We start from the raw sequence: 24,692 nt of genomic DNA on the forward strand, positions 1-24,692 counted from the left end.
GCGTCATCAGTTTACCTCATGCTTTATCAACTGGTTTTCTTTCCGTTTTCGCGGTCAGGAACGTTTATAAATTGCCACATTCGAAAAAGGAGAATTTGAATAGAGAGGATCTCGCGCCAAAACGGCAATTTTTATTTTTTTGGCGGCGAACTAAACTTGGGATTTTAGGGAGAGAGATTGGCAATGAATTTGAATGAATTTAAAAAAACGAAGAATAAAAGCACGAAAATAAGGAGCTCGCGGTGGATTACATGCTTCTTGCAGCGTGAAATGAGTTGACAGTACTTGTTATGATATTAAATCAATAAATAATAATTAAACACTTTTTGTTCGGTGAGGTGGAATTGAGTTATTTGCTTTGATTGAATTTTTACTCTACTTTAAGTTTGTATTAGAAGAGCATAGGTTTATTGTGAATTTAGCCAAGAAGAGTCTCTTTAGGCTAAGATTTCTTTTTATGGTGGTTTTAGTGCAAAACTGGGGCAAAAACGCGTCGAAATGTCGAAATAAGTGGGAAAATTCCTTTTTCGCGTTCGTATTTGGTGGTTTAGTGGGGTTACGTTGGCAGCGCCTCGGCCGGTAAATCAGGCACGGTAGTGTCGACCGCCGACCGTTGTAATGATTTAGCGAGCGGCTGTCATTGCATTCGCACCGCCCATTCTGAAGCAGAGCACGTTGACCGGTCGCGTCCAGACAGCCCCCTTAGGTGTCGTGCTTCTGATGTGCATTTAGTGTAGACTTAGTGAAGTGTATAGACCCGGCAGCCAGCTATGGCGGACGGCGAGAAGGACCGCTACGATCCTGAACTCAAGTACTTATGCGTGGACCGAAACAACTTCAACGATCCAGCCACCCAGGCCGAATGGACCCAGAAGCGCCTTGTGTGGGTGCCCCACGAAAACCAGGGCTTCGTGGCGGCGAGTATCAAAGGCGAGCGCGGCGACGAGGTAGAGGTCGAGGTCCAGGAGACAGGGAAGAGAACCACCGTCGCTAAGGATGATATCCAGAAGATGAACCCGCCCAAATTCGACAAGGTCGAGGACATGGCGGAACTCACCTGCCTCAACGAGGCCTGTGTCTTGCACAACCTCAAAGACAGATATTATTCAAGTCTTATTTATGTAAGTTTGAAACCGGCGAACACGACACTTTGGTATTTGACCTTGGTATTGAATATCGGCTGTAGATTCTAAGAATTCAGGTTGTTTCGGTGTGGGAGTGCTCGGGGTGGAAATTGGGGAGCGTTGAATGGCACCCGAAAGGTCCGTTATAAACTGGTTATGTCGCTTTGCAAGTCATTTCGGGTTGTGGCTCCTCAATGTGGTTTATTTTTACATACATTTTATGAATGTACCACACGTACAAATGGTCATTTGATACTCTTGTTTAGCCAGAAACGTGTAAGACTAACCTCACTAGTCAGCTCAGAAAGGGAATTCTACTTCGAATTTGTCATGTTAAACATTTCATTAACACTTGCCGTTGTTAGACAATGTTTGCTGTCTGATGAATAACAAGCAGGATCCTCTCTTTCACAAATCACTCCCAAAATAATACCAAGGGCTGGAAACTGTCTTTGGTGGTAAACAACCTCAATTTCTTTGTAGTCTCGTCAAAGTTCAAATGCCTGAAATTCCACACGTGATACAGTTTTATTAAAGAAAATTCTTTCCACAACAATTGCCACTACTCAAAAGAACGAATCGCATCCACTTCATTCATGTGCCAAATGCACCAGATCTAGAGGTCGGTTTTATTCTTGGAACACAGAACATTTCCAAGAAGTCTGTTACGTTCGTTCATAAGAATCAATTTCCAAAAAATAATTTAAATTAATTTTATAGCCACAAGATAATAGCATTGTAAACCTACGACAAAATGCGTGGTTTCAACATTGACATGCTTGTCGTTTATCAATAAAATTGTTTGTTTCTGACGACAAATTAATTTTTCTGACAGGTTTTTCTGTAAAATTTAATTATCCAAGCGTTTTTTCCACGTTATGAAACGATTTTGCAAGCAGCGCAACCAGAAATCGGAGTTTTTTTGAATGGCGTTTAAAAATGGTAAAGTTATATGCCATAAAGAGTTTCACCGGTGTAGGATATCCAGATCACTTACTGAGAAAATCTATAATGCAAAACGTTCTTGGTTCTTTTCCCGACATATTTGTTGATAATGCTATTATTATTAATGTGCAGAACGTTTATTTGTATAAAATTATTAATAACTGGAATTATAAACTTTCCGGTATGTTTAGAGGAGCAAGTTTTTATGACGAAACGGCGTCTAGTAGGCCTTGTTAGTAGCAATCTTAGAGATTTGATATACCAACACATTTCAAATGTTTTGGACCTCTTCAGGTCAGATAACATCAAAATTCATAATCACAACTTTCCGATTGTTTCGCCTGATAAAAACGATTAAAATAGACATGATTTTGATTTAATGACTTCATCGATTGACATTAAAAGATTAGAATTTTGAAACGGGAGCCTCATCATCTTCAATCTTCAGAGAATCTGGAATATTTAATTAAACGAAACGAATAACTCATTAAAATATTTAGCGCTCGTAGTCTAAAATTAACCATAATCGTTACTCATTTTCCGCTTTTCGCCTTTATTATTCTATCGCTCGTACCTCCACAGCGCGTTTTTTCAACGATCCATGATGTCACTTCTATTGAGCAACGCCGATTGTTTATTTAGATTAACCAACGGAAAATCATGATCCCCGTTGATGTCATCTTCAAAATTTTCTAAGCGGAAGAACTTCCAAACATCCGCGATCATTCATCTATTTTCGAACTAAAGAATCCGGTGGTGTTAATAAACTTTGCAATGTTCTGACGATTCATTGTGTTTCCAGGTAAAAACGGTGATATCGTGTGGTTTTCCTGTATGATAAGTTTATATAGAAAGTTGGTAGCGGTAGTATTACTACCGAAAATACTCAAAACGAACCAATTTGCTTCGTGTTATCAAAATCACTGTTTAACTAGTCATGATAAGAGTTACTACGGCCCACCCTTGGATATTATCGTAAAAAACCGCACCCACGGCTTGAGATAACCATCACAATTAAATCTGACATCCATTCATCAAGAACAACCGTTTTCCATGTTTACACAACTGTCTCAATTAAAGGAGAAAGATGCGTTACAAGAATCATAAACCGCCAAATGTAGGTGGATTCTGATTTAGCTCATGACGTCTTTTGTGCAGACCACATGTTGCTTTCCGTTTATTTTCGTTAAAACTTTTGTCCCCCTTTCGTTATACCGCATGCTCCCTCTATATCGAACAAACTCTCGCTTTTTTGCGTTGTTTATAACAAATCTACTTCGGCCCTTGACTCCGTTATACATGGAATCTCCTGTACATTTCCTGAGATGGTGCTTTTTCGATGTAATTCTGGTTGGTATGACATGACCTTGACAGAGCGGCGACCTGTGGTACGCACAGCAGGTCGAAGTCGTCGTGGGATGTGTTCACAGCCGACTTGGATCGTGCCACGAATGTTTTGTCATTGTTGAATTAAAAAGACGAATTCTTTTCTATTAAGTTGTTATTAGTTAAATTTGGTTGTGATTTGATGGGGGCGTTGGCTTTTGATTGGGAAACAGTGGCGGAGAATTTGTAAAAAATGAGAACAAAACGCTTTTTTGTTGTGCCACACCTGCGTTTGTACAATGTTTTTTTCAAGGTGACAGCTGAAACCACCACCGAGTAAATATAGAATACAAATTTGCACTATTTGTAGTTTCCGACTGGAAACTGGTTAGAGCGATGAGGGTAAAAGGAAATTTTTTCTTTGCAAATGTCAAGTTTACGCACGTTTGGTTACGCATATCAAAGAGATTTTGTTATTACATATTTGCATTAAGCTGTCATTGTTGGTTTTATCTTGATACATCAATCAATTGAGTGATTTCCCCTTCAGTTCTTGCAAACGAGATACGTAATATCGTAGCAATGTTGAAGGATAATTATTCAGTTTGTTTATTATTATTATTTTCAGTTAAAAATTACTGGGGAACTCTGGATAATTGTTTCATTCAGAAGTTCATTAAATTATTATAGTTCAGTCAATTTAACACAAATTGCACGTTCGTAATCGCCTTAGTTTACTACTTTTACTATTAGGAAAATTGCATTGTGTGAAATGTAAAAGATTGTTTCATATTTCACAGTTGGACAGTTACAACAGGGATTTTCCATCGTGTTGAAACTCTGAAAAATTCCCATTTTCTCTGTTTTCTCATAAAAAATTTCCAAATTGCCAGATTTAAGTCTAGAAATTTTGCTCAGGTGGTGCAACATTTTTGGAATGTTGAAATTGACTCATTTGGTCAAGTTTTTCTCGTCTCCTGAAACCAGGCCAGGCTTTAGTTATTCCAAGCACGACCCAAGTAACGTCAATCTCTCGTCCGTTTCCCATCTTAAATCAGTTTCGCTTGTGTGCATTTGTAATCAAACATCCTTTTTCGTGATTCTGTACCTGACTCAGCTGTTCTTCTACCTTGATGAGTCACAACAAACCGATAATTTAGGGTGCGGCCCCCACAATATCGGCGCCCATGGCACTATTTAGATATTTTTATTAAATGTAAAGTATGCGATGATGACGGGTCGCGAGGACTGCATTCTCAAAGATAGTAGAGCGAGTTTTGACTAAAAGTGACCCTAATGACGGTATTTCCAAATTAGTCATCCGAAGAAGTAGTCACGTACTTATCGAACAGGAGAAAAATGTGTACAATGCACAAACATTGGTTTAGTCATGTGAAAAAATGTTGACGCTGGGATTTGTGCAGATTTTTTAGAATTGAAGGCTGAAGTGTGGAAGTTGAATTCCTACAATAATTGCCCGTAAAGCGTAATTTAGAACACGTTAACTTGGACCATAATTAATTTTTGATAAATGTGTTTGGCTACTTTAGTTTAAAATTTTAGCTTGCGGCGAAACACTAATTACCTCCTTTTTCTGATATGTCAATTATTTTTTCCAACAATTTCAATATGTTTAAAGTAAATATGAAAACATTTTATTTACCGAGCTTGTTCAATTTGAAAAATATGATTAGATAAGATAGGTGGGTTATTCCATTAATATCGTGAAGTCACTACTCGAAATATTTTTGTCTTGGATAATGCTCTGTAAATACTGCTTTGGTGCAGGTGTCGGTTCTATTTCTGCTCGAGAACAAATTAAACGAACAAAATATGCAAAATGGTGTTTTTTGTATACAGAAAGAAATTATCGATTTATCGGAACAGCGGTAATTAAGTGAACGTTTGTAGAAAGACAAGTTAATTATGGTTGACAAGTTCTTTGTTAATCAAGCTAATTTGTGGCAATCGAACTAGAAAAAAATATGGAAAAATTTGGAGGTTTTTTGGCTTTGTATATCTTCATTATTTATGATCGGTTTCAAAAAAGAAATTTATTAACTATGCAATTTTGATAATGATACTTGTTAAGTAAATGGCATTACGCAATAAAATTTACGAGTTTTCACTCTTCGGCCCGTAAAAGGTAATCACAGATCGCACATTTCCAATTTATCATATCTAAATATCAGAATAAACGTTCCGAATATGGTGAGCGTTGTCCATTTTAGTCCTCGGAAGTCCTAGAAACTAAGTGGGTTTAGTCGCTCGCCCTGATTCTCTATAAAAAGTGAAAAATAATTATAAAAACCAATATAGTCATCTATAAAACATGTCTTATCTAATAAACCAAACGTTGGCCAAAAACCACATCACCTCACTTTCAAAACATTCCTTGTCCATGACCCGCTCTCTAACCCATTTCTTCCATTTATGGTATAAAAGCAAAAAGTGCCCGGCCACAAACGCGACTTAATCATCGTCAATTTCGAAAACGACGCATTCCAAAAGCAAACAATTATTACTCCATCATCGCCGCGAGGTGGCCTGTTTTTTTGCACACACAAACACATGTTGGGTAATAAGATTGCACTCCTGCACACGTGGGCGATATTGTGGAGTGTACGGGGTCAAAATCCACCTGGCGACCGGAAGACACCGACCTCACCTTTTTTAATAGGGTGAAAAAGGAGCGGCCCTAGACGGCGGCCCTGCGGAGTCCCGAGCGACGACCTGGGGAACAATGGAACGAACAGCTGAGGCGCAATAAAGGTCGGAGCCACTTTCTCTCGATAACGATCGAGATTGGCGATGGCGCGGAGTTTCTAATAGGACAAATAGGGCAAAGATTTTTTATTTATCTTGAAACATTGTCTTTCGAAACTATCGGACAGACGCGGAGATTAGAGTGCAGTTATCACTGGAAGCCTGCTTCCATGTAATCTCGACTGATAATGAATTATGGTTTCTTCGTCGTTTTGTTTTTCTCAAAAGCACTTTCTTTAATCTTTGGTTGGAATTTTCTTCATGCCGTGGCATTGTTATTTTTACGATTTGATATGATGTCACCGGACGTCATACCACAAATTCTTGTCTGAAGCCTTTGAAAAAAAAGAACAGCATGTTCGCATGCAACTACATAAACTGACAACTTAACTACCTACGCAAATTTAAATCGAACACATAAACTCGATAAGGTAAATGTGTTTATTAAATGAATCACCGTGTACAAAAACAATGGTAATAAAAACGGACACAGTACTTATTCGTTTCATAAACCTTAATTCGTCGCGAAAACTTCCAGCAAGTTCAAATGTATTAAACTCAAGGTTACTTTCAATATTAATGTCGTATTCAAATCAGTTTCAATTACAAATCATAATTATCCTACGACTTCATTAGGAATCTTAAGAATGTTATCTCTTCTAAAGTCTCCAATGGAGCCAGACGTCTCGTCTGGCGACTTGCTATTAGTGAATTTCGGTGTCGTAAATACTCTCAATAACTTGGGAGAAAAACTGCACCGGTGCCAGCGACCTGTACCCACACCTTCCACACGAATTTTTAAACCCAAAAACACCGTTTGCACTGTACCATTTACGATCAAGGTTTGATCGACATCTCAACGATCATTAAATGAAACGATTTACCAAATTAGACGCTAATTACGTGACTTCGGGTAATTGCCACGAATTATTTCCATATTTGAGGCTAGTGTTGACCAACGACTCCATATGGTGCTAATTCCAGAGGCATAAAGTTAAAATACCCATGTCTTGGTCATCACGCCAAAAACTCAGATTTCGGAATTTTACATAACACTCTCGCAATGCAAGTAAGAATTGCAGTGTAATTTACATTTTTACATGAAAACTGGTTGGTGCATTACAAGAACAAACACAGTCGATGAAAGAATAATTACCTGATTTATCTTTAATGTGTTTAGTTACATGTTAATGACCCACATACTGTATAAGGCGAAGTTTGAAAAGGAAACTACACATGATTACATCTAAAAATGTACAATTTATTCACAAACATAAAATACGTTTGTACGTATAAAATCAATAAAGAGATACAATCAAGTTCAAAGCACCTATAACCAGGTACTCGATGCAAATGACGCCAATTATTTTATTAAATTTCTCGATAAAAAACTCGAGTCTCATTACGAGAATATCCAAGGAAGTTGCAGGTGCATCGTAAAGTTCTTTTGACCTGACTGAAGTTTTATGAAACCATAATTTTGAGTAGTAGCAACCCACGTCCTGACCACTTGCCAAAACTGCATTAAACTATGCAAATTTCTGAAGATATGAAACTAAAATTATTATGTTTAGACTTACTCTGGCCTCTTCTGCGTGGTCGTCAACCCCTACAAAAAACTGCCGATTTACACAGAGAAAATTATGGAACGATATAAAGGAATCAAACGCCATGAAGTGCCGCCCCACGTCTTCGCCATAACGGACACAGCTTATCGTTCCATGTTGCAAGGTACACACGTAACTTCTTTTTTTTTAGACACGATGTAATTTTTTTTTCGCAGAACGAGAAGATCAATCTATTCTTTGTACTGGAGAATCTGGAGCTGGTAAAACCGAAAACACCAAAAAAGTCATTCAGTATTTGGCCTACGTGGCTGCCTCGAAGTCCCCGAAAGGATCGGGAGCGGTAAGTTGAACTTACCATTCTTGTATAGTTGGCATGTCTGTCACTGTACAGTTTCTTTGCAAATTCTGTCTTGCAGCACGTAGAGATTTTTTTCTAATGTTTTCTTTTTCTCTTCTTTTGCATGTTTTTCGTTCTTTCGGGGCACAGCAGAAAGACCTTATTGTAAGTAGTACTAGTTTTAAGTTGGTAGCGATGTGTGCGCGACTATGATAATAAACATATTCATTTTTTTTACTTTACATGCTTACGCAGAGTCCCACGAGAGAATTCTCGGTATGTAAGTTACATGTGTGTCAAGAGTTCGAAAACTAAAAGAATAATATAGTGAAGTAGTAAAGCCACACGTAACCATCGTACAATTAATACAAACGCCTAAATCCCGACTTTCGAAATATTAGAGATGTGTTCAAATATTTCGGAACGACGGTCTGCGTGTATTTACCACCATTTGTACAGTGTCATATCCTGTTGCTTTGACGAATTTCTATATACAGGGCGGTCTAGAACAACAACTTTTGCAAGCCAACCCCATCCTCGAAGCCTTCGGAAATGCCAAAACCATCAAGAACGACAACTCTTCGAGATTTGTAAGTCGGTACTTAGCAATAAAGGCGAGCTCTCACTTGTTGCTTTAGGGTAAATTCATCAGGATAAACTTTGACGCGTCTGGATACATCGCAGGAGCCAACATTGAAACCTATCTTCTCGAGAAATCACGTGCCATCCGACAAGCCAAACAAGAAAGGACTTTCCATATCTTCTACCAGCTTCTGTCGGGCGCTTCAACTGAGCAGAAGAGTAAGTCGTCGCATGCTTGTCTCCTTGAACTTCGATGATTATTCTTTCTCTTTGCTCAGAGGAGTTTATTCTGGAAGACCCCAAATCCTACCCGTTTTTGCGAGAAGACAATCATATAGTTCCTGGTGTTGATGACTCGCTTGAATTCCAAGCCACCGTGAAAAGTATGAACATCATGGGGATGACCAATGAAGATTTCGCTGCCATTTTCCGCGTTGTCTCCGCTGTGATGTTGTTTGGAACCATGCAATTCAAGCAAGATCGCAACTCCGATCAAGCGACTTTGCCTGATAACACTGTCGCGCAGAAAATCGCTCATTTATTGGGATTGTCGGTTACCGACATGACCAAAGCATTCCTGAAGCCTAGAATCAAGGTTGGAAGGGACTTCGTTACCAAGAGCCAGACTAAAGAACAGGTGAGTGCTGTGTGGAATGCACACTTACATCACATGTCGTCGAATCTGACAGGTTAATAACCACTTTTAACGTTTAACCGTCAACCAGAACGTGGGCGTGCAAGTATTATCAACGCTTTTTTCTTCCCCAGGTCGAATTCGCAGTGGAAGCCATCTCCAAAGCGTGCTATGAGCGCATGTTCCGCTGGTTGGTAACCCGCATCAATCGTTCTTTGGGCCGTACCAAGCGCCAAGGGGCCAGCTTCATCGGAATCCTCGATATCGCTGGTTTCGAAATCTTCGAACTGAACTCGTTTGAACAACTCTGTATTAATTACACGAACGAGAAGCTCCAGCAACTCTTCAATCACACGATGTTCATCCTGGAACAAGAAGAGTACCAACGAGAGGGAATCGAATGGAAATTTATCGATTTCGGTCTTGATCTTCAACCCACGATCGATCTCATCGACAAACCTATGGGAATCATGGCTCTTCTCGACGAAGAGTGTCTTTTCCCCAAAGCCACTGATAAGACTTTCGTTGATAAGCTGGTGAGCTCGCATTCCACTCATCCGAAGTTCAAGAAGAGCGACTTCCGAGGAGTTGCTGACTTTTCTATTATCCACTACGCTGGGAAAGTGGACTATTGTGCCAATCAATGGTTGATGAAGAACATGGACCCACAGAACGAAAATGTGGTGTCGTTGCTGCAAGCGTCGCAAGATCCGTTTGTGGTGCACATTTGGAAAGACGCAGAGAGCATCGGACGTGCTAAAGGCATGTTCAGAACTGTTTCGTATTTGTACAAAGAGCAGTTGGCTAACCTGATGGTAACCTTGCGGAATACCAACCCGAATTTCGTCCGTTGCATCATCCCCAATCACGAGAAACGTGCTGGAAAGATCGACGCTCCTTTGGTTTTGGACCAACTGAGATGCAACGGCGTGCTTGAAGGCATCAGAATTTGCAGACAAGGTTTCCCGAACAGGATTCCGTTCCAGGAGTTCAGACAACGCTATGAGTTGCTCACACCGAACGTGATCAATAAAGGTTTTATGGACGGCAAAAAGGCCTGTGAAACCATGATCAAAACTCTGGAACTCGACCAAAACTTGTATAGAATCGGTCTGTCGAAGATCTTCTTCAGAGCTGGGGTCCTCGCGCATTTGGAAGAAGAGCGTGATTACAAAATCACTGACTTGATTGTGAACTTCCAAGCTTTCTGCAGAGGGTTCTTGTCACGAAGAAACTACCAGAAGAGAGTGCAACAACTCAACGCCATCAGAATCATCCAGAGAAACTGCTCGGCGTACCTCAAACTCCGCAATTGGCAATGGTGGAGACTCTACACCAAAGTCAAACCATTGCTGGAAGTCACCAAACAAGAAGAAAAGTTGATGCAGAAAGAAGACGAGTTGAAGCAGGTGAAAGACAAGCTGGACCACCACATCAAGGCAGCCAAAGAATACGAAACCAAGTACCAGCTAGCACAAGAGGAGAAGGTCGTGCTACAAGAGCAGCTGCAGGCGGAGGTCGAACTTTGCGCTGAAGCTGAAGAAATGCGCGCTAGACTAACAGCGCGTAAGCAAGAACTCGAGGAAATTCTTCACGATCTCGAAGCTAGAATTGAAGAAGAGGAAGAACGAGCCAACGTGCTTAATAACGATAAAAAGAAACTGCAGCTCACAATTCAAGATCTCGAGGAACAACTCGAAGAAGAAGAAGGCGCGAGACAGAAACTCCAACTAGAAAAAGTTCAGTGCGACGCTAAAATCAAAAAACTAGAAGAAGACCTCGCTTTGAGCGACGACACCAACCAGAAGCTTCTCAAAGAGAAGAAGGTACTCGAAGAACGTAGCAACGACTTGAGTCAAACTTTGGCCGAGGAAGAAGAAAAAGCCAAGCATTTGGCTAAACTCAAAGCTAAACACGAGGCAACCATCGCGGAATTGGAAGAGCGTCTTCTTAAAGACCACCAGCAGAGACAAGAATCCGATAGAACGAAACGCAAAGTTGAGACTGAAGTCAATGATTTGAAGGAACAACTGGTGGAGAAACGCACACAGTTGGAGGAATTACAATTGCAGCTCGGTAAAAGAGAGGAAGAGCTCGCTCAAGCTATGGTTCGTGTTGATGAAGAAGGGGCTTTGAAAGCTCAAGCTCAAAAAGCACTTCGTGAGTTGGAAAGCCAACTTTCCGAACTTCAAGAAGACCTCGAAGCTGAAAAGGCTGCTAGAAGCAAAGCTGAGAAGCTAAAGCGCGATCTTAACGAAGAACTGGAAGCTTTGAAAAATGAGCTTTTGGATTCGTTGGACTCAACAGCTGCTCAACAAGAGTTGAGGTCCAAACGCGAACAAGAACTCGCTAATTTGAAGAAGAACTTAGAAGACGAGAATGTTCAACATGAAGCCACTTTGGCTGATATGAGACACAAGCACACTCAAGAGTTGGCAACTTTGAACGAACAGTTAGAAAACATTAAGAAACAGAAGTCCAGCGTTGACAAAGCAAAACAAGCTTTGGAGGCAGAAAATGCAGACTTAACTAGCGAACTAAGAAATGTAGGAGCTAGTAGACAAGAAGGCGAAAGAAGGAGAAAACAAGCCGAGAGTCAATTAGTAGAAGTCCAAGGAAAGTTTGTAGAAACAGAAAGAGCTCGCGTGGAACTTCAAGAAAAATCCCAGAAGCTCCAACAAGAAATGGATAACATCGTCCAACAGTTGGAAGAAGCTGAATTGAAAGCATCTGCCGCTATGAAGAACCAAGCAACTATTGAATCACAGTTCGCTGAAGCACAGAGCGCTTTAGAAGAAGAAACGCGTCAAAAACTAGCTCTCAGTTCGAGGTTACGCCAGTTAGAATCAGATAAAGAAAATCTCCAAGAACAAATCGAGGAGGAGGAAGAAGCGAAGAAGAATTTGGAGAAACAATTAAATGTTCTCACCGTTCAATTAGCGGAAGCTAAGAAGAAGGCCGAGGATGAAGCCGAACAAGCTGCCATCTTAGAAGAAAGCAAAAAGAAACTCGCTAAAGATTTGGAGTTGCTGCAACGTCAAGTCGAGGAGTTGACAGCAGCTAATGATAAACTGGAACGTAGCAAGAAGAAGATCGCCGCAGAGCTCGAGGACACAAACATCGATTTAGAAGCTCAGAAACAGAAAGTCTCCGAACTGGAAAAGAAACAGAAGAACTTCGATAAAGTGCTTGCGGAGGAGAAGCAAGTTAGCGAGCAACTTATGGCTGAGAAAGACGCCGCTGAACGCGAAGCACGCGAGAAAGAAACTAGAGTTTTGTCTCTTAGCCGCGAACTAGATGAATCGAATGTTAAAGTCGAAGAACTTGAAAGAATTAAGAGGCAACTCCAAGCGGAACTTGACGAACTAGTTAACAATCAAGGCACTGCAGATAAGAATGTTCACGAACTGGAGAAAGCCAAACGCTCACTGGAAACTCAATTGGCCGAACTGAAAGCTCAAAACGAAGAATTGGAGGATGAACTCCAACTGACTGAAGACGCTAAGTTAAGATTGGAAGTCAACATGCAGGCTTTGAGGGCTCAATTCGAGCGTGATGTTCAAGCTAAAGAAGAACAAGCTGAAGAGAAGAGAAGAGGCATCGTCAAACAGTTGCGCGATCTTGAAGCTGAATTAGATGAAGAAAGGAAGCAGAGAGCGTCCGCGGTCACCGCGAGGAAGAAGCTTGAAGGTGGGTAAACCGACGGAGTTAAGTCGGATAATCACTTTTTATTTTTCAGGCGACCTCAAAGAACTAGAGGCTCAGATCGAACTACAATGCAAAATGAAAGAAGACGCTTTGAAGCAACTAAAGAAATCCCAGCAACAGTGCAAGGAGGCCGTCAGAGACGCCGAAGAAGCTCGAGCTTCGCGTGACGAGCTTGCTGCTAGCTGCAAAGAAGCTGAGCGTAAAGTGAAAACTTTAGAAGCGGAAGTCCTTCAATTGAATGAAGATCTCACCGGTTCTGACCGAGCGAGACGTGCTGCTGAAGCAGAACGCGACGAGCTCTTGGAAGAAGTCAATAATTGCAACAGTAAATCCGCGTTGCTTATTGATGAAAAGCGCCGATTAGAAGCCAGAATTGCCACTTTGGAAGAAGAAATCGAAGAGGAGCAGAGCAACAACGAGTTGTTCCAAGACAGAGCCCGCAAGGCTCAACTAACCATCGAACAGTTGACTTCCGACTTGGCTACCGAAAGGTCTCTTGCCCAAAAACAAGAATCCCATAAGTTATTGTTAGAAAGACAAAACAAGGAGCTTAAAGCCAAATTGGCTGAATTAGAGACTGCTCAAAGGACAAAGACGAAAGCGACAATCGCTGCTTTGGAGAGTAAGATCACCAACTTGGAGGAACAGTTGGAGGTTGAGGCGAAGGAGAGATTAGCCCAACAAAAGACTAATAGGAAGTTAGATAAGAGGTTGAAGGAGCTAGTCATGCAATTGGAGGATGAGCGTCGACATGCTGATCAGTATAAAGAACAAGTCGACAAAGCCAACTCGAGAGTGAAGACGTTGAAGCGGCAATTGGACGAAGCAGAGGAAGAAATTACCAGAGAAAAGGCACAAAAGCGGAAAGTACAAAGGGATTACGAAGACATGTTGGAGAGTAACGAATCGATGACGCGTGAACTGAACAACCTCAAAAGCAAACTAAGGTAAGTCGCTGCTTTTGTGAATTTCGATCATCTCATTGTTGAAAATGTAGCTTGACAGTTTCGGTGCTAATGTTTTGTTTCTGAGGGGTTGTAGATTGAAATTATAACGCCCCTCAGGGCAAGCTACGTTTCGTCACCTTCACAGCTCATCTTCATTCATCTTTTGTTGGCTTCACTTGTTTCAAATCTTTGAATTTCCAGCATTAAATGATAGCGGGTTCTGTCTTCATGGTGATCATGTGGTATGTGGTGTTAGATTGGTGTTGGATGTTTGCAACGGTACTAACTCTTTGTTTTCTTTTTGTTTATTAACACGTTTTTGTTTGGGGGATTGTTTGAAAATGATTTTATGTTTTTAGGCGCGGCACTGGTGCCGGTGGCGCTATGGGCTTGCCCACTAGACTCAGTAGAGGATCAGTACAATCAAGTGGTAACGGCTCTGGTGACGATTCCACAACCCAAGATGACACTATTGATGGTGAAGATGCTCCCAATTAAACAATAACTTTTTACCCATGTTGTAAATATATTTGTATATCCCTTATTAGTACTTAGAATTTTTTATCGGATGATTTGTAAAAATTGAACTTATGTTCAGAGAATCAGTATCAGTTAAACTTCATTATTTCCTTATTTGTAGGTTTTTTATTATTTTATTCATGCTTTATAGTAATTAATTTGTATTTTATAACAGTTGATTGCATTTATTTATATGAAAGATTATTGCTTAATTTGTTTTTAGGGTCTCATTCGTACTTTATACTTTATAAATTTAGCTATTAGTTTGGATTTATCGGCATTTAATAACCCATTTACACTTCTAATAATTATCGACTTAATAACCCTAACGAAAACAAATGACATTTTTATACAACATTTATAGGAGACTTGATAGTAATATATTTTGTAAAAACGCATTCATTAGGAAAAACAACTTTTGATATTTGACTTTTTGTAAAAATTCAGTTTTGTATGTATATATCATTTTCTATGTATAAAATATATACATATTTTGGGGTTTGGGCTCATCATTTATTTGTACTTTAACGAGTTCAATAAAATCGTGGAAAACAGCATTTCTTATTTCGTAACCCACTAGTGCCAATTTTCCTACTTTCCCATCTAAATTTGAAAATTAACGAGTGGCTTGAATGTGATTTTGACGAAATTAACTCTAGATGGTTAACGCAGTGATGAAGAGCAAGAAAAACGTTATCTAGTTCGCTATATGTTTACAGAAGCTAAGTTAAATCTTTAATTTAATTTAATTAAATAGTTAACATCATGTTGAAGTGGCATGTTATCTTTTTCCGCCAATCAAATGTCAGTTTTAGCATACTAAAACATCTTTGGGAATGGTAAATTTTCAAAGTACTTTTTCTGCCAACAGAAGTGACATGTGAAACAGGCAACCAACAATACAGTTGTCTCCATACAAGTTACAGTCTGCCTTCGATTCATCGTCCCACATTGGTTCTTGTACAAGTTTTTGTTCGATAAGGTTTTAGGTAAGGTTTTGCATGCTTGTTTGAATTTTTGCGGGCAAATAATAACACCAATGTAGCGGTCTTAATCCGCCGACGAATAAACGCGAAGGACAATTTTTATCGAGGTTTCGTAATGACTTTGGGCCCGATTTCAAGTGAGTGGCGCAAAATTGCGTTGACGCTGTTGCTAAGGTAGTATCAGTTTTATTGGGGTTGCTAAGATGCAACTCTGATTTGCAATGCCGCAAGTCAACATGAAATCGAGCCCTTAGTCCCTTCATTTAATCAGTTGAGCGCTGCGACTTGAAGGAGACGGATGTGTTTGTGCAAGTGAAGTGAAATAGTGCCGTTTTGGGATTTTAATTGAAAGGTAGATGCTAAATGCATTTATTTGGGAACAATGCAGTGCAGACACATTTCGCGGGACTTTTCATTCAATGCGGTGCATCTCTAATGACTAGGTACAGTTATTTATTTGAAACATTCGGTTAACTTCCTTCTAATTTTCTTCGCTTCCGGAATTTGAAATACATAGTTAAGAATTTGGAGTGTTCTTTTTAGATCGCTCATCGTATTAAATTACTCGACTAACAAGTCCAGCCGCGCTTTTGAAATTGAATAGTTGAGTGGTGTGTATAGTTCGGGGACTGAAATACCGTGTTTATGACTTAATTGGGGTACTCACTGCACAAACAGTGCATACTAGCAGATAGTTTACTGATGAGTGCCGTTTCAATTTAGACATTTTGCATTAGTTTTTTGGGACTTTTCGTTTATTAGTTTAAACAATTTTGCTTTTGTTTAAAGTTGAGTATTATAACTTTACCCGTTAGGGAGGTTTATTTCCTTTTAATGTTCCTGGTTTCGAACTTTGTTAGCGAACATTTTTTGCGCAGTTAGGTAATCACGTAATCCTATTTAATTAGTTTGAATTATAATATTATAAATGTATTGTGTCTGAGTTAATAAAATTAGTTCAAAAATCGATGAATTTTGTTTTATTTCCCTCGCGTTAAAACTACAGTTGAACCTCGAAACAGAAAACACAAATTATCGATTTTTTTGAAAAAAAAATATTTTAACAAGAAATTTGTCTCAAAACACGAAAAAGAAAACTTATTTTATTCGCAGCTGATCAAAAATTGATTTGAAAAGGCGTCTTTTTTTCAAGATTTAATTTTTATTGATTTTTTGAAAAATGGTGAATGCGCCGGGATATTTTTTATCTTTTTCCTGCAACTTTTTATTCATTTCTTTTTTAAATTATATGATTCCTCCTCTATTTAATTAGAATAAAAATCTTTACGCCTTCACCATCAAAGATCTTAACAAGCGCCTGTGAAGTGTTCTCTCCATGATCAAAACTAGTGGAATCCGAAATATCCTTGCTGACAGCTTACATAACCTAAAATCTTCATTTAAATTAGTGTTTTAAAATGTAAGTTATTTTGCAATACTCTCGTAACTTAACTAATTTATATGTACATGTGACTACTTTTACTAAGAAATGCACATTTTAGGTTAGGAAGACTGCCGATTCTGAGTCTCTTCAAAGAGTACAAAGTATCCAAACATCTGAGCACCACTACTCAAAATGAATATAAAACTGTATATAAATTTCCATACATTCGAGGCGCAGGACTAGTAAATAGAATGAAATTCTACCAAACACTGGTAACCTCAATGGCTATACCAAGTGCAGCGATTTTAAACAATTTAGGTTTTATATCACAAGATGAAGTAGTTTTTACTGTAATTTTGGGGCTCGCTGGTATTATCCCGCTGTACAGCTTTGGACACTTCACACATAAACTAATAGGAATAGTGTATTTAAATGAAAATAAGAATTTAGCAAAGTTTGCGTTTATTGACTTTTGGGGGACTAGAAGAGACATGGTAATGCCTGTAAATGAAATTGTGCCTTTTTCAGAAAGCCCCAACTCCATCACTGATCCTTTGTACCTAAAAGTCCGTCAATTTTCGTCGAAAACAACACTAAAATTATGTACAAGATACGGTGTTCTAGATGATACAGGTTTTAATAAAATATTCTCAAGTTACTTTGGTAAAAAATTTAATCTAACTCCACCTATAATGAGCGTAGGCCCTGTTTGCCTCACACTGCTTATGTAAATCTTGTTTTTTCTTTACAACGCGACCTTTGTTATTCGCAGCGTCAATCAACTCTAATGCTAATTGATAATGAAACCTTACATTGGCATCTTTTTCTTGAGCAGCAGCAATCAACCATTTCATTGATAAAAACTGACTTCGTTGCGGGGTAATCGGTATCGGCACTTGATACCGCACTCCACCTCTTTTAATAGGAGTCAACCCCAAAATCGGTTTACAGTTTTCAACAGCTCGGTGAAAAATCGCACGGGGGTCTAATTCAATCTTGGCTTTTCGCTCTTCATCCGCGGATTTATGGTACTTTTCCAATTGGATGCGTTTAATGTTTTCAAAACATTTTTCTACAAGACCTCTCGCCAAAGATTTCTCACCGTCTCTCATGACATAATTGATGAAGCGGCTACAAAATAAAATGAGAAGAGACAAGGGGGGTTCTTGTTGCTTACTTTACTAAGTCGTCTTGTCTCAGGGAAGAACTTTGATCGTTCAAAGCCGCACGGGTCGGCATATGCGCCAGTTTTTGGGCTTCTCCGGACTTGATCAACTCCTCTTGGGTTTCTTTTTTGTAAATTGGTTGAATGTAATAACTGGGGTACTGAGACATGCCATGTTTGTGGATGAGGGGGCTGCAGAAGTAAAAAGTGAGGTTATGCCACTTTCATTTAAGACAGTGTCTTGTTCGAAACCAAGTCGCTTATTGCAAACAGTTATTGGGGTTGTAGCAACGACGGTCTTACCTCAATTTAGCACAATTTGTTTTGAGAATTCTGCAATTTTTGAAAAAAGTCCGAATTGTTGCCATCTCTCTACTGCGCACGTGCAACTTCAAATTCCACTAGACTTGTAAATTGTTGTCATGACAATTAAATTTGAGCCAATGAGCGCCCGAGATAATTGAAGTCAAGTGGAAACTTCATCGCCCCCGCGCATGAGCTGCCAAAATGGCGACATTAAGAAGTCCAGTTTTTGCGTTTGCTGTTTTTGAGTGAATTTCGCAGCCAAAAGTGCTATGTTTGTCGAATTTTAACTAGAAACACCAGACTATGCTCGGAATCACTTTGATCTAGTGCAGGCTCTGTGCAGTGGTTCTCTCCAGTGTTTGTATCCCCGTTGAAAATTTTTGGGCAAAATGGCAGATCAGCCCAGTCAAGGTAAGCATTCCAAGTTTTTTTTATATTAGAAAGGGTTCGAAATTGCGTTCGTAGGTCGGAGAACAATGCTTAGGATGGAATTTTCCGTCCCTAATAGTAACAACACTATTGGTGGTTTTCGCCCCCTTCCGAGCCAACCTGGGGCCAACACTGAGAAATTTGGAGCTGCCGCGGGTACAAACCGCCCTAAAATGAGTCTGCCTGCCGTCCCTAAAACAGCTATCGATCCTACTATTGACAGACCTAGGTTTGAGGCCACTGTGGTTAAGTTTGAGGTAACACCACAATGTAGGGATTCAAGATTCAAAATTTGTCAGTCAATGAACTCGACTGGAAAACTCCAGATTGGGGGGCAAACTTATGATTTTACCTCAGATGATTTACAAGATATTGGGGAGATTGGCAGAGGGGGATTTGGAACTGTCAACAAGATGGTGCATAGAAAATCAAACACAGTGGTTGCTGTGAAGAGGATAAGATCTACAGTTGATGAAAAGGAACAGAAGCAGCTTTTGATGGACTTGGACGTCGTGATGAAGAGCAATGAGTGCCATTACATTGTTCAGTTTTATGGGGCCCTATTTAAGGAGGTTGGTTAAGAATACTTATTTACTCATTTAAATTTATTTAATGATAAGAAATGAGATAAAGTTGATTAAAATCTTTAACTTCTTTGCCCCATAATGGATGTTGCAGGGGGATTGCTGGATTGTCATGGAACTGATGGATACTTCTCTGGACAAGTTCTACAAGTTTATCTACGATAAACTCAACGATCGAATTCCTGAGGAGATTTTGGGCAAAATCGCCCTCGCGACTGTGAAAGCCCTAAACTATCTAAAAGAAAAACTGAAAATAATACATCGAGACGTGAAACCTAGCAATATTCTCCTGGATCGTAACGGGAACATTAAGTTGTGCGACTTCGGCATTTCCGGGCAGTTGGTAGACTCCATTGCCAGGACACGCGACGCCGGATGCCGACCATACATGGCTGTAAGTTGAAGACAAATTCTCGTTTTTCCGTCTTGACCGCGTTCTTACAGCCTGAAAGAATAGATCCTCAAACCGCCAAAGGCTACGACGTGAGGAGCGACGTCTGGTCCTTGGGAATCACTCTCATGGAGGTTGCCACTGGCCGCTTTCCGTACCCTCGATGGTCCAGTGTTTTTGATCAGCTACACCAAGTGGTCAATGGGGAGCCTCCTCGCCTTACAGTTAACCATAACGCCAATACATTTACGTCAGAGTTTGTTAATTTTGTAAATACTTGGTAGGTTACAGTTGGGGTTTAATGAAAGTAGCTTACACTATTTTTTCTAGTTTAATAAAAGATGAGCATGCGAGACCAAAGTACAAGCGGTTACTCGAAGACCCGTTCGTTCTGAGAGCCCAGAAGGAAAAAGTGGACGTAGCGGCTTACGTCTCACGAATCATGGATGAAATGGCCAACAATGGTATAAGTGCTTTCACAACAAATCAACAGTGAAAACGAGTGAGCTACGAGTCACAGGCATCTCAGGTGATGTAAAGTAGGAAAAAACTATTAGTGATTACTTATTGAGTAATAATCGCTTAGAAATAATTTTATGATTAAATATAATTGGTAAGTTTGTGCAATTGCGGCTCAAGTCGCGAATTCTTGGTGATAATTCGACGATGAGATTCAGTTCATCAGTCTAAAGATGTAATTATTGAGGAAAATATATAGCTTTAGTAACTCCATGTTACATAGGTCAAGCCACTGAAAAACAGTCCAATGTATATATAGTGAGTGTCCAGTTTTTAGGTTCAATTCATGTGATGTCTATTTTTCGCATTTATTGGATGCATTCAAGGTGCTTTCTGCATTTTTTCTCTTCGCGATTATTTCGAAAATTGTTACCGATTTTAACCAATAAAACGTTGCCTGTTCTATTGTACCTTGTACGATCTTTAACTGTAAATAGTTAGTGTATGTTGTTAATATTTAATTTTTTACTCAATTGTTTAAGAAGTAAGCAAATTGTATGTTTATTTACCAACACAATGTTGAGTATGTAAAGTAAAATTGTACAGAAAAACCTATTTATTCAGTGGTTACACCTAAATATCACAAACTAATACAGTCATTCCCATTCTTTTGCAATTTTCTCATACTCGTTGTCTTCAATGAATGGCTTATCGATGTTTCTTATCATATTCTCCCCACAGAAGAGACACTCAGACGCGACAATATTATCGATTTCGGACTTTACCACCTCTTTTGCCGACATTCCAGAACCTGTGCTAACGTTGTCGACGTTGGTCTGTGTATTTAAGATTTTTAGTTGGCGCTCCAAGTCCGCCAATTTGTTCTTTTTCGCGGGACCTAAATCACAAGTCAGATTTGCCTGAATACTCTAATTGAAACATTACCTAATAACGGGTTCAGTTCAACCATCAAACAGTCTGTATGGAACTTGTGCTGACACGGGAACATGTAAAATGGCCGAATCATCAGAGTAACGTTACAAATTTCACAAGTTTCATCGCTGCTGATGAAAGTGAATCGATTTCTAAAGGATTGTATCTGTTCTCGAACTGATTCCGCCGATTTTGTCGATTCGTCCATTTCTTCTTTCAGTTCTTGAATGTGTTGGTTGTACTCCTAAAAACACATTTAGTACCGAGTAAAACGCGTTGTTTTGTACCTTCAAAGAGTTGCAAATGGCTTCTTTGAAGTGGTCAATCGTGACGAAATCAGAGAAGAATGGTAAAATGTCTTCGATTCTGATTAAGTCGCATTGTTTTAGGAACTCCATAGCTTGTTGAATGTCGTTTTTTCCACTCACCACGTGTTGGGCTAGAATTAATTAGTTAAAATTGTTAATTGGTAAAATCGATCGATTACCTATTTTCAGCCATAATTTCTTCCTAAGCTCAACATCATCTTCGGGTGGCATGTCAGCTAAGTGTTTCGCCAACTTCAGGTTGTTATCTGTTAAAGCCAACTCAACGGCTGATTCCCACATCCCCAACAAACCAGATAAGTGGACACAAGCTTCTTTCAAATTCGCGTCATCTTGACAAAGACGCAGCGCAAAATGGACGTCGTAATTCACCAGAGTCAGTTCCTGTCCTTGCGACATCAAATACTGCATTAACTTCTCTTTGTCGTGTTTGGCGTACAATGACAATAAGAAATTATGAATCGCTTTGTCAGTGTTTTTTAATTTATCTGTACAAAACTCGAGGTACTTCATGACTTCTTTGGCGTGGAATTCACCCTCGCAAGTAACGAGAGCTGGGAGGAGACGCACAGGGTGTAGTTTTTTCCCTTGGTCGATCAAAGCTTTAACTGTGTATTTTGGGACTTCTTGCATGAGAAGGGGGGCGAATTGGTAGTACAACTCGTACTTGTTTTGGCTTTTCAGGACTTCCAACGCCTCGTGGAAGCTGTTTTTGTAGATGTGGTGGCGTATTAGTTGTTCAAAGTCCTTGTTGACTATCGTAAGCTTCATTAAATTTGCCTTGTCTCCATGACTCGCCATCAACTCATATATTGTCGATTTATTCTTTTTGATGCAATCAGACACCTCCGACAGCGCTAAGAATGTCTCGAATTCCTTCTGGATGTCTAAATAAGCAGCGCTTTGCTCCAAACCCGCTAATCTCTTCTCCTCTAACTTACTCAAGTACAACTCAATTACCCAAATGACGATCATGGTGATCTGAGTCTTATCTTGGGCTTTCAGAGTATCCAATTTTCTTCTAAGGAAGATCTTCAAGGAATCTTGTTGGTCAACTTGAATGAACTTGAGGCAGATTTCCTCAAAACTTGATTGAGTTTCCGCGTATCTTTGCGCGCTCAACTCGAATTGTTTGTTATTGAACAACATGTCAGCTTCTTTTATAAGAACTTGATTGTAAAAAGCTTCGTTTCCTCGAGAGTACTTTTTGGCAAGATCAAACTGTTGGTTTTCACAGAAAATCTGCCAGACATTTCGCTCCTCTTTAGTTACTTTGAATCTGAAAACGGCGTTTTCTGTAACTGCCCAGATATCGCCAGTACTCGCGTCTTTGACGATGTTGATCAACTTTCCAAAGGCCTCGTTATAATTGTCTTCGTACACCACGTCTTCGTTTAGCAAACAAACCCCTTTAATGGTGTCCATGTATGCTAATAAAATATGGAACTCTGTCAACGCAATAGCTATTGGAAATTTCGGCGACACTGAATAATCCTCGTACAAAGGCTTCGGATATTTAATTAACCGCGTCTTGTTCTCCAAACTTGACATACTTTCGTCAGTTCCAGAGTCGAATTGACCGTAAATTATCCCTTTTTCTGTCATCCAAGCGAAGGAATTCGGGACAGTCAGGTTTTCCGACCAGAACTTCAAACGGGAGTATCTCAGGTTGCTGTCAATTTCGAGATAGGTGTCTTTTTCCGGTATGTTCAGGTAGCGGTTGAACACCTGTTGGAGAAGGGGCTTCTCTTCGTGCTCAGCTCGACCAATGAAGTAGTACAATCGCGTGGGTGTGGCCGCGAAAATGACGTATTTATCGCTGCCTAGGACTTTGTGGTATTCTAGGCCGGTGATCGGGGTATTGGAGCCTTTGCCGATGTCGAAAACCTGGGAAAAAAACGGTTATAACAATTGGGTTTTAGGATGTTAGGTTAGTACCCAGGTGACTGAGCAAACTTAGGTCCTAAATCTGTATAAAAAGACCTACAAATTGGTGTTTTCAATGTGCGCCCAGTGTGAACAAAAAAACAAGAAAAGCAGTGCAAAATTAACATTTTTATTTCTAATTGGTTAAACCGGGACACATTCTTGCTGGTTGCAATAAGCCTACGGATACTAGCTGCCTGCAAAATGAAGTTCGGAACGAGTGTAAAAACTTGAATAAGAAACTAAACAGCAAAAAGTTTTAAACTATCAAAAACCAGCAAATTTCTCTAATTACCAATCCGTCAACTTCTCGATTTCCATACAAAGGTAAATAATTCGGCAGCTTGTAACATGTAACTTTGAGTCTCTAAGCTTCAGAAGAAATCATTTTTACCTGTCTCCAATACTGCTCCAAACTAGATGAAAAACCGGACGTGAAAAACTTGTCCCCTTCCAAAACAATCTCGGTTTCAAAAATCAACCCCTTGGAAGTCCCTAGAAGAATAGCCCCAGTGGTGCTCTCAGACTCATTCAAAGCGTTCCACGCCACTTCGGTGAATTCGTGCCCTCTGAACTTCGTCGTCGACTTCAATTTATTTGATTTTCTAGACAAGTAGAGAAGTTCAGGTCCCCCTTCTACAGTTTTGGGGGCAAATGTAAGCAATAAATGGTTTCCTGTCGGATCCATAAACAGATTAGTGAGACGAGAAGTGGCGGTATACTTTGAAAGGGAGATCTCTAAAACTGTCTTTTAGTTGGAGCTACTTAAAGCTGTTTCCTACCGTCGTGTTGTTGGGGGTAATGCAGATTCATGCGAAATAAAGTGTTGTTGGCCATTGCCACAATTAGTTGCTTATTTGATATAGCTACATGTGTAATCTTGTCTGAGGGCGTGAAGTCCTTTTTTGCCTTACTAAAAATTGGGAGGTCTTGTTCAAACGTCATGTTGATATACCCATGGGAGCTCTAAAAAGAATTTTAGTGCCTGTCTAGGTAAGGAGAAGTATTACCATTTCGGCAGTCGAGAAGTTGTTATTGCGAGTTTTCATGGAGGCCTGCTCAAACTGATCAAACAACGAAGTCATTTTGGGGCTCCTGTATTGATTGGGGTTATGTTTCTATTAACGTGATACACGGAAATGAAGTCCGAAAAACAAGGAAACACTTGATAGCACTACATGAAGACTTCACATAAGAAAAACAGTGAAATACTTTATTTATAAATACAATCTGACAGTGACAGTTTTTTGACACTTGACGTTTCTACAGCTCCCTCTCGCGGTCGTCACCCTAAGCATCACAATTCCTAACCTAAAAAATCTGACGTTTGGGGTGATAATACTCATC

At 39.7% G+C, this 24,692-nt stretch overlaps 5 protein-coding genes across 11 annotated transcripts; 3 read left to right on the top strand and 2 right to left on the bottom strand.

Moving 5' to 3' along the window:
* Positions 1–674: 674 nt before the first annotated feature.
* zip (myosin heavy chain 10) lies at positions 675–15,011 on the top strand. Of its 7 annotated transcripts, XM_088042482.1 has the most exons (12): positions 675–1,121; positions 7,736–7,892; positions 7,945–8,069; positions 8,217–8,231; positions 8,322–8,342; positions 8,564–8,656; positions 8,705–8,867; positions 8,927–9,285; positions 9,417–12,972; positions 13,022–13,937; positions 14,139–14,179; positions 14,297–14,345. In XM_088042482.1, exons 1-11 carry the CDS (start codon positions 771–773, stop codon positions 14,146–14,148), a joined length of 5,766 nt encoding a protein of 1,921 aa, XP_087898608.1. In that variant the 5' UTR covers positions 675–770; the 3' UTR covers positions 14,149–14,179; positions 14,297–14,345. The 7 variants fall into 7 exon arrangements, with proteins under 7 accessions (XP_087898608.1, XP_087898601.1, XP_087898602.1 ...); XM_088042475.1 differs by lacking the exon at positions 14,139–14,179 and having other exon boundaries at positions 14,297–15,011; XM_088042476.1 differs by lacking the exon at positions 14,139–14,179 and having other exon boundaries at positions 8,220–8,231; positions 14,297–15,011.
* Positions 15,012–16,644: 1,633 nt separating this feature from the next.
* On the top strand, positions 16,645–17,491 carry LOC148171477 (transmembrane protein 186; the record flags this gene model as incomplete). The annotated part of the gene is made up of 2 exons (XM_088042325.1): positions 16,645–16,862; positions 16,945–17,491. Coding segments are annotated over exons 1-2 (549 nt in total), but the record flags the coding sequence as incomplete, so codon positions are not given.
* Positions 17,482–18,431, bottom strand: mRpS7 (mitochondrial ribosomal protein S7). The gene is made up of 3 exons (XM_088040361.1): positions 18,295–18,431; positions 18,004–18,183; positions 17,482–17,957 (listed from the first exon to the last, which is right to left on the bottom strand). The coding sequence occupies exons 1-3, from the start codon at positions 18,357–18,359 to the stop codon at positions 17,504–17,506; spliced, it is 699 nt and encodes a 232-aa protein (XP_087896487.1). The 5' UTR covers positions 18,360–18,431; the 3' UTR covers positions 17,482–17,503.
* Positions 18,432–18,458: 27 nt separating this feature from the next.
* LOC148171479 (dual specificity mitogen-activated protein kinase kinase 4-like) lies at positions 18,459–20,775 on the top strand. The gene is made up of 5 exons (XM_088040360.1): positions 18,459–18,708; positions 18,763–19,298; positions 19,405–19,704; positions 19,755–19,981; positions 20,032–20,775. The coding sequence occupies exons 1-5, from the start codon at positions 18,687–18,689 to the stop codon at positions 20,195–20,197; spliced, it is 1,251 nt and encodes a 416-aa protein (XP_087896486.1). The 5' UTR covers positions 18,459–18,686; the 3' UTR covers positions 20,198–20,775.
* dor (vacuolar protein sorting-associated protein 18 dor) lies at positions 20,759–24,632 on the bottom strand. Its single transcript, XM_088040358.1, has 8 exons — positions 24,356–24,632; positions 24,128–24,311; positions 23,740–24,083; positions 23,641–23,688; positions 21,581–23,306; positions 21,381–21,532; positions 21,106–21,337; positions 20,759–21,058 (listed from the first exon to the last, which is right to left on the bottom strand). Exons 1-8 carry the CDS (start codon positions 24,428–24,430, stop codon positions 20,817–20,819), a joined length of 3,003 nt encoding a protein of 1,000 aa, XP_087896484.1. The 5' UTR covers positions 24,431–24,632; the 3' UTR covers positions 20,759–20,816.
* Positions 24,633–24,692: the final 60 nt, after the last annotated feature.

This window comes from Gnatocerus cornutus, chromosome 7 (genome assembly GCF_029298725.1).
Source record: "Gnatocerus cornutus isolate USDA-ARS CGAHR chromosome 7, icGnaCorn1.1, whole genome shotgun sequence".
NCBI classification, from domain to species: domain Eukaryota; kingdom Metazoa; phylum Arthropoda; class Insecta; order Coleoptera; family Tenebrionidae; genus Gnatocerus; species Gnatocerus cornutus.

Coding starts and splice junctions, on each gene's coding strand:
- LOC148171479 (XM_088040360.1), top strand. CDS start 18,687: ATGGCAGATCAGCCCAGTCAAG. Junction 18,709..18,762: donor GGCAGATCAGCCCAGTCAAG/GTAAGCATTCCA, acceptor TTGCGTTCGTAG/GTCGGAGAACAATGCTTAGG. Junction 19,705..19,754: donor GATGCCGACCATACATGGCT/GTAAGTTGAAGA, acceptor GCGTTCTTACAG/CCTGAAAGAATAGATCCTCA.
- mRpS7 (XM_088040361.1), bottom strand. CDS start 18,359: ATGGCAACAATTCGGACTTTTTTCAAAAATTGCAGAATTCTCAAAACA. Junction 18,184..18,294: donor ACAAATTGTGCTAAATTGAG/GTAAGACCGTCG, acceptor TTACTTCTGCAG/CCCCCTCATCCACAAACATG. Junction 17,958..18,003: donor AGACAAGACGACTTAGTAAA/GTAAGCAACAAG, acceptor TTTATTTTGTAG/CCGCTTCATCAATTATGTCA.
- dor (XM_088040358.1), bottom strand. CDS start 24,430: ATGACTTCGTTGTTTGATCAGTTTGAGCAGGCCTCCATGAAAACTCGC. Junction 23,689..23,739: donor TGGAGCAGTATTGGAGACAG/GTAAAAATGATT, acceptor ACATGTTACAAG/CTGCCGAATTATTTACCTTT. Junction 21,338..21,380: donor CCATTTGCAACTCTTTGAAG/GTACAAAACAAC, acceptor ATGTGTTTTTAG/GAGTACAACCAACACATTCA.
- zip (XM_088042475.1), top strand. CDS start 771: ATGGCGGACGGCGAGAAGGACCGCTACGATCCTGAACTCAAGTACTTA. Junction 1,122..7,735: donor ATTATTCAAGTCTTATTTAT/GTAAGTTTGAAA, acceptor TATTATGTTTAG/ACTTACTCTGGCCTCTTCTG. Junction 13,938..14,296: donor AACCTCAAAAGCAAACTAAG/GTAAGTCGCTGC, acceptor TTATGTTTTTAG/GCGCGGCACTGGTGCCGGTG.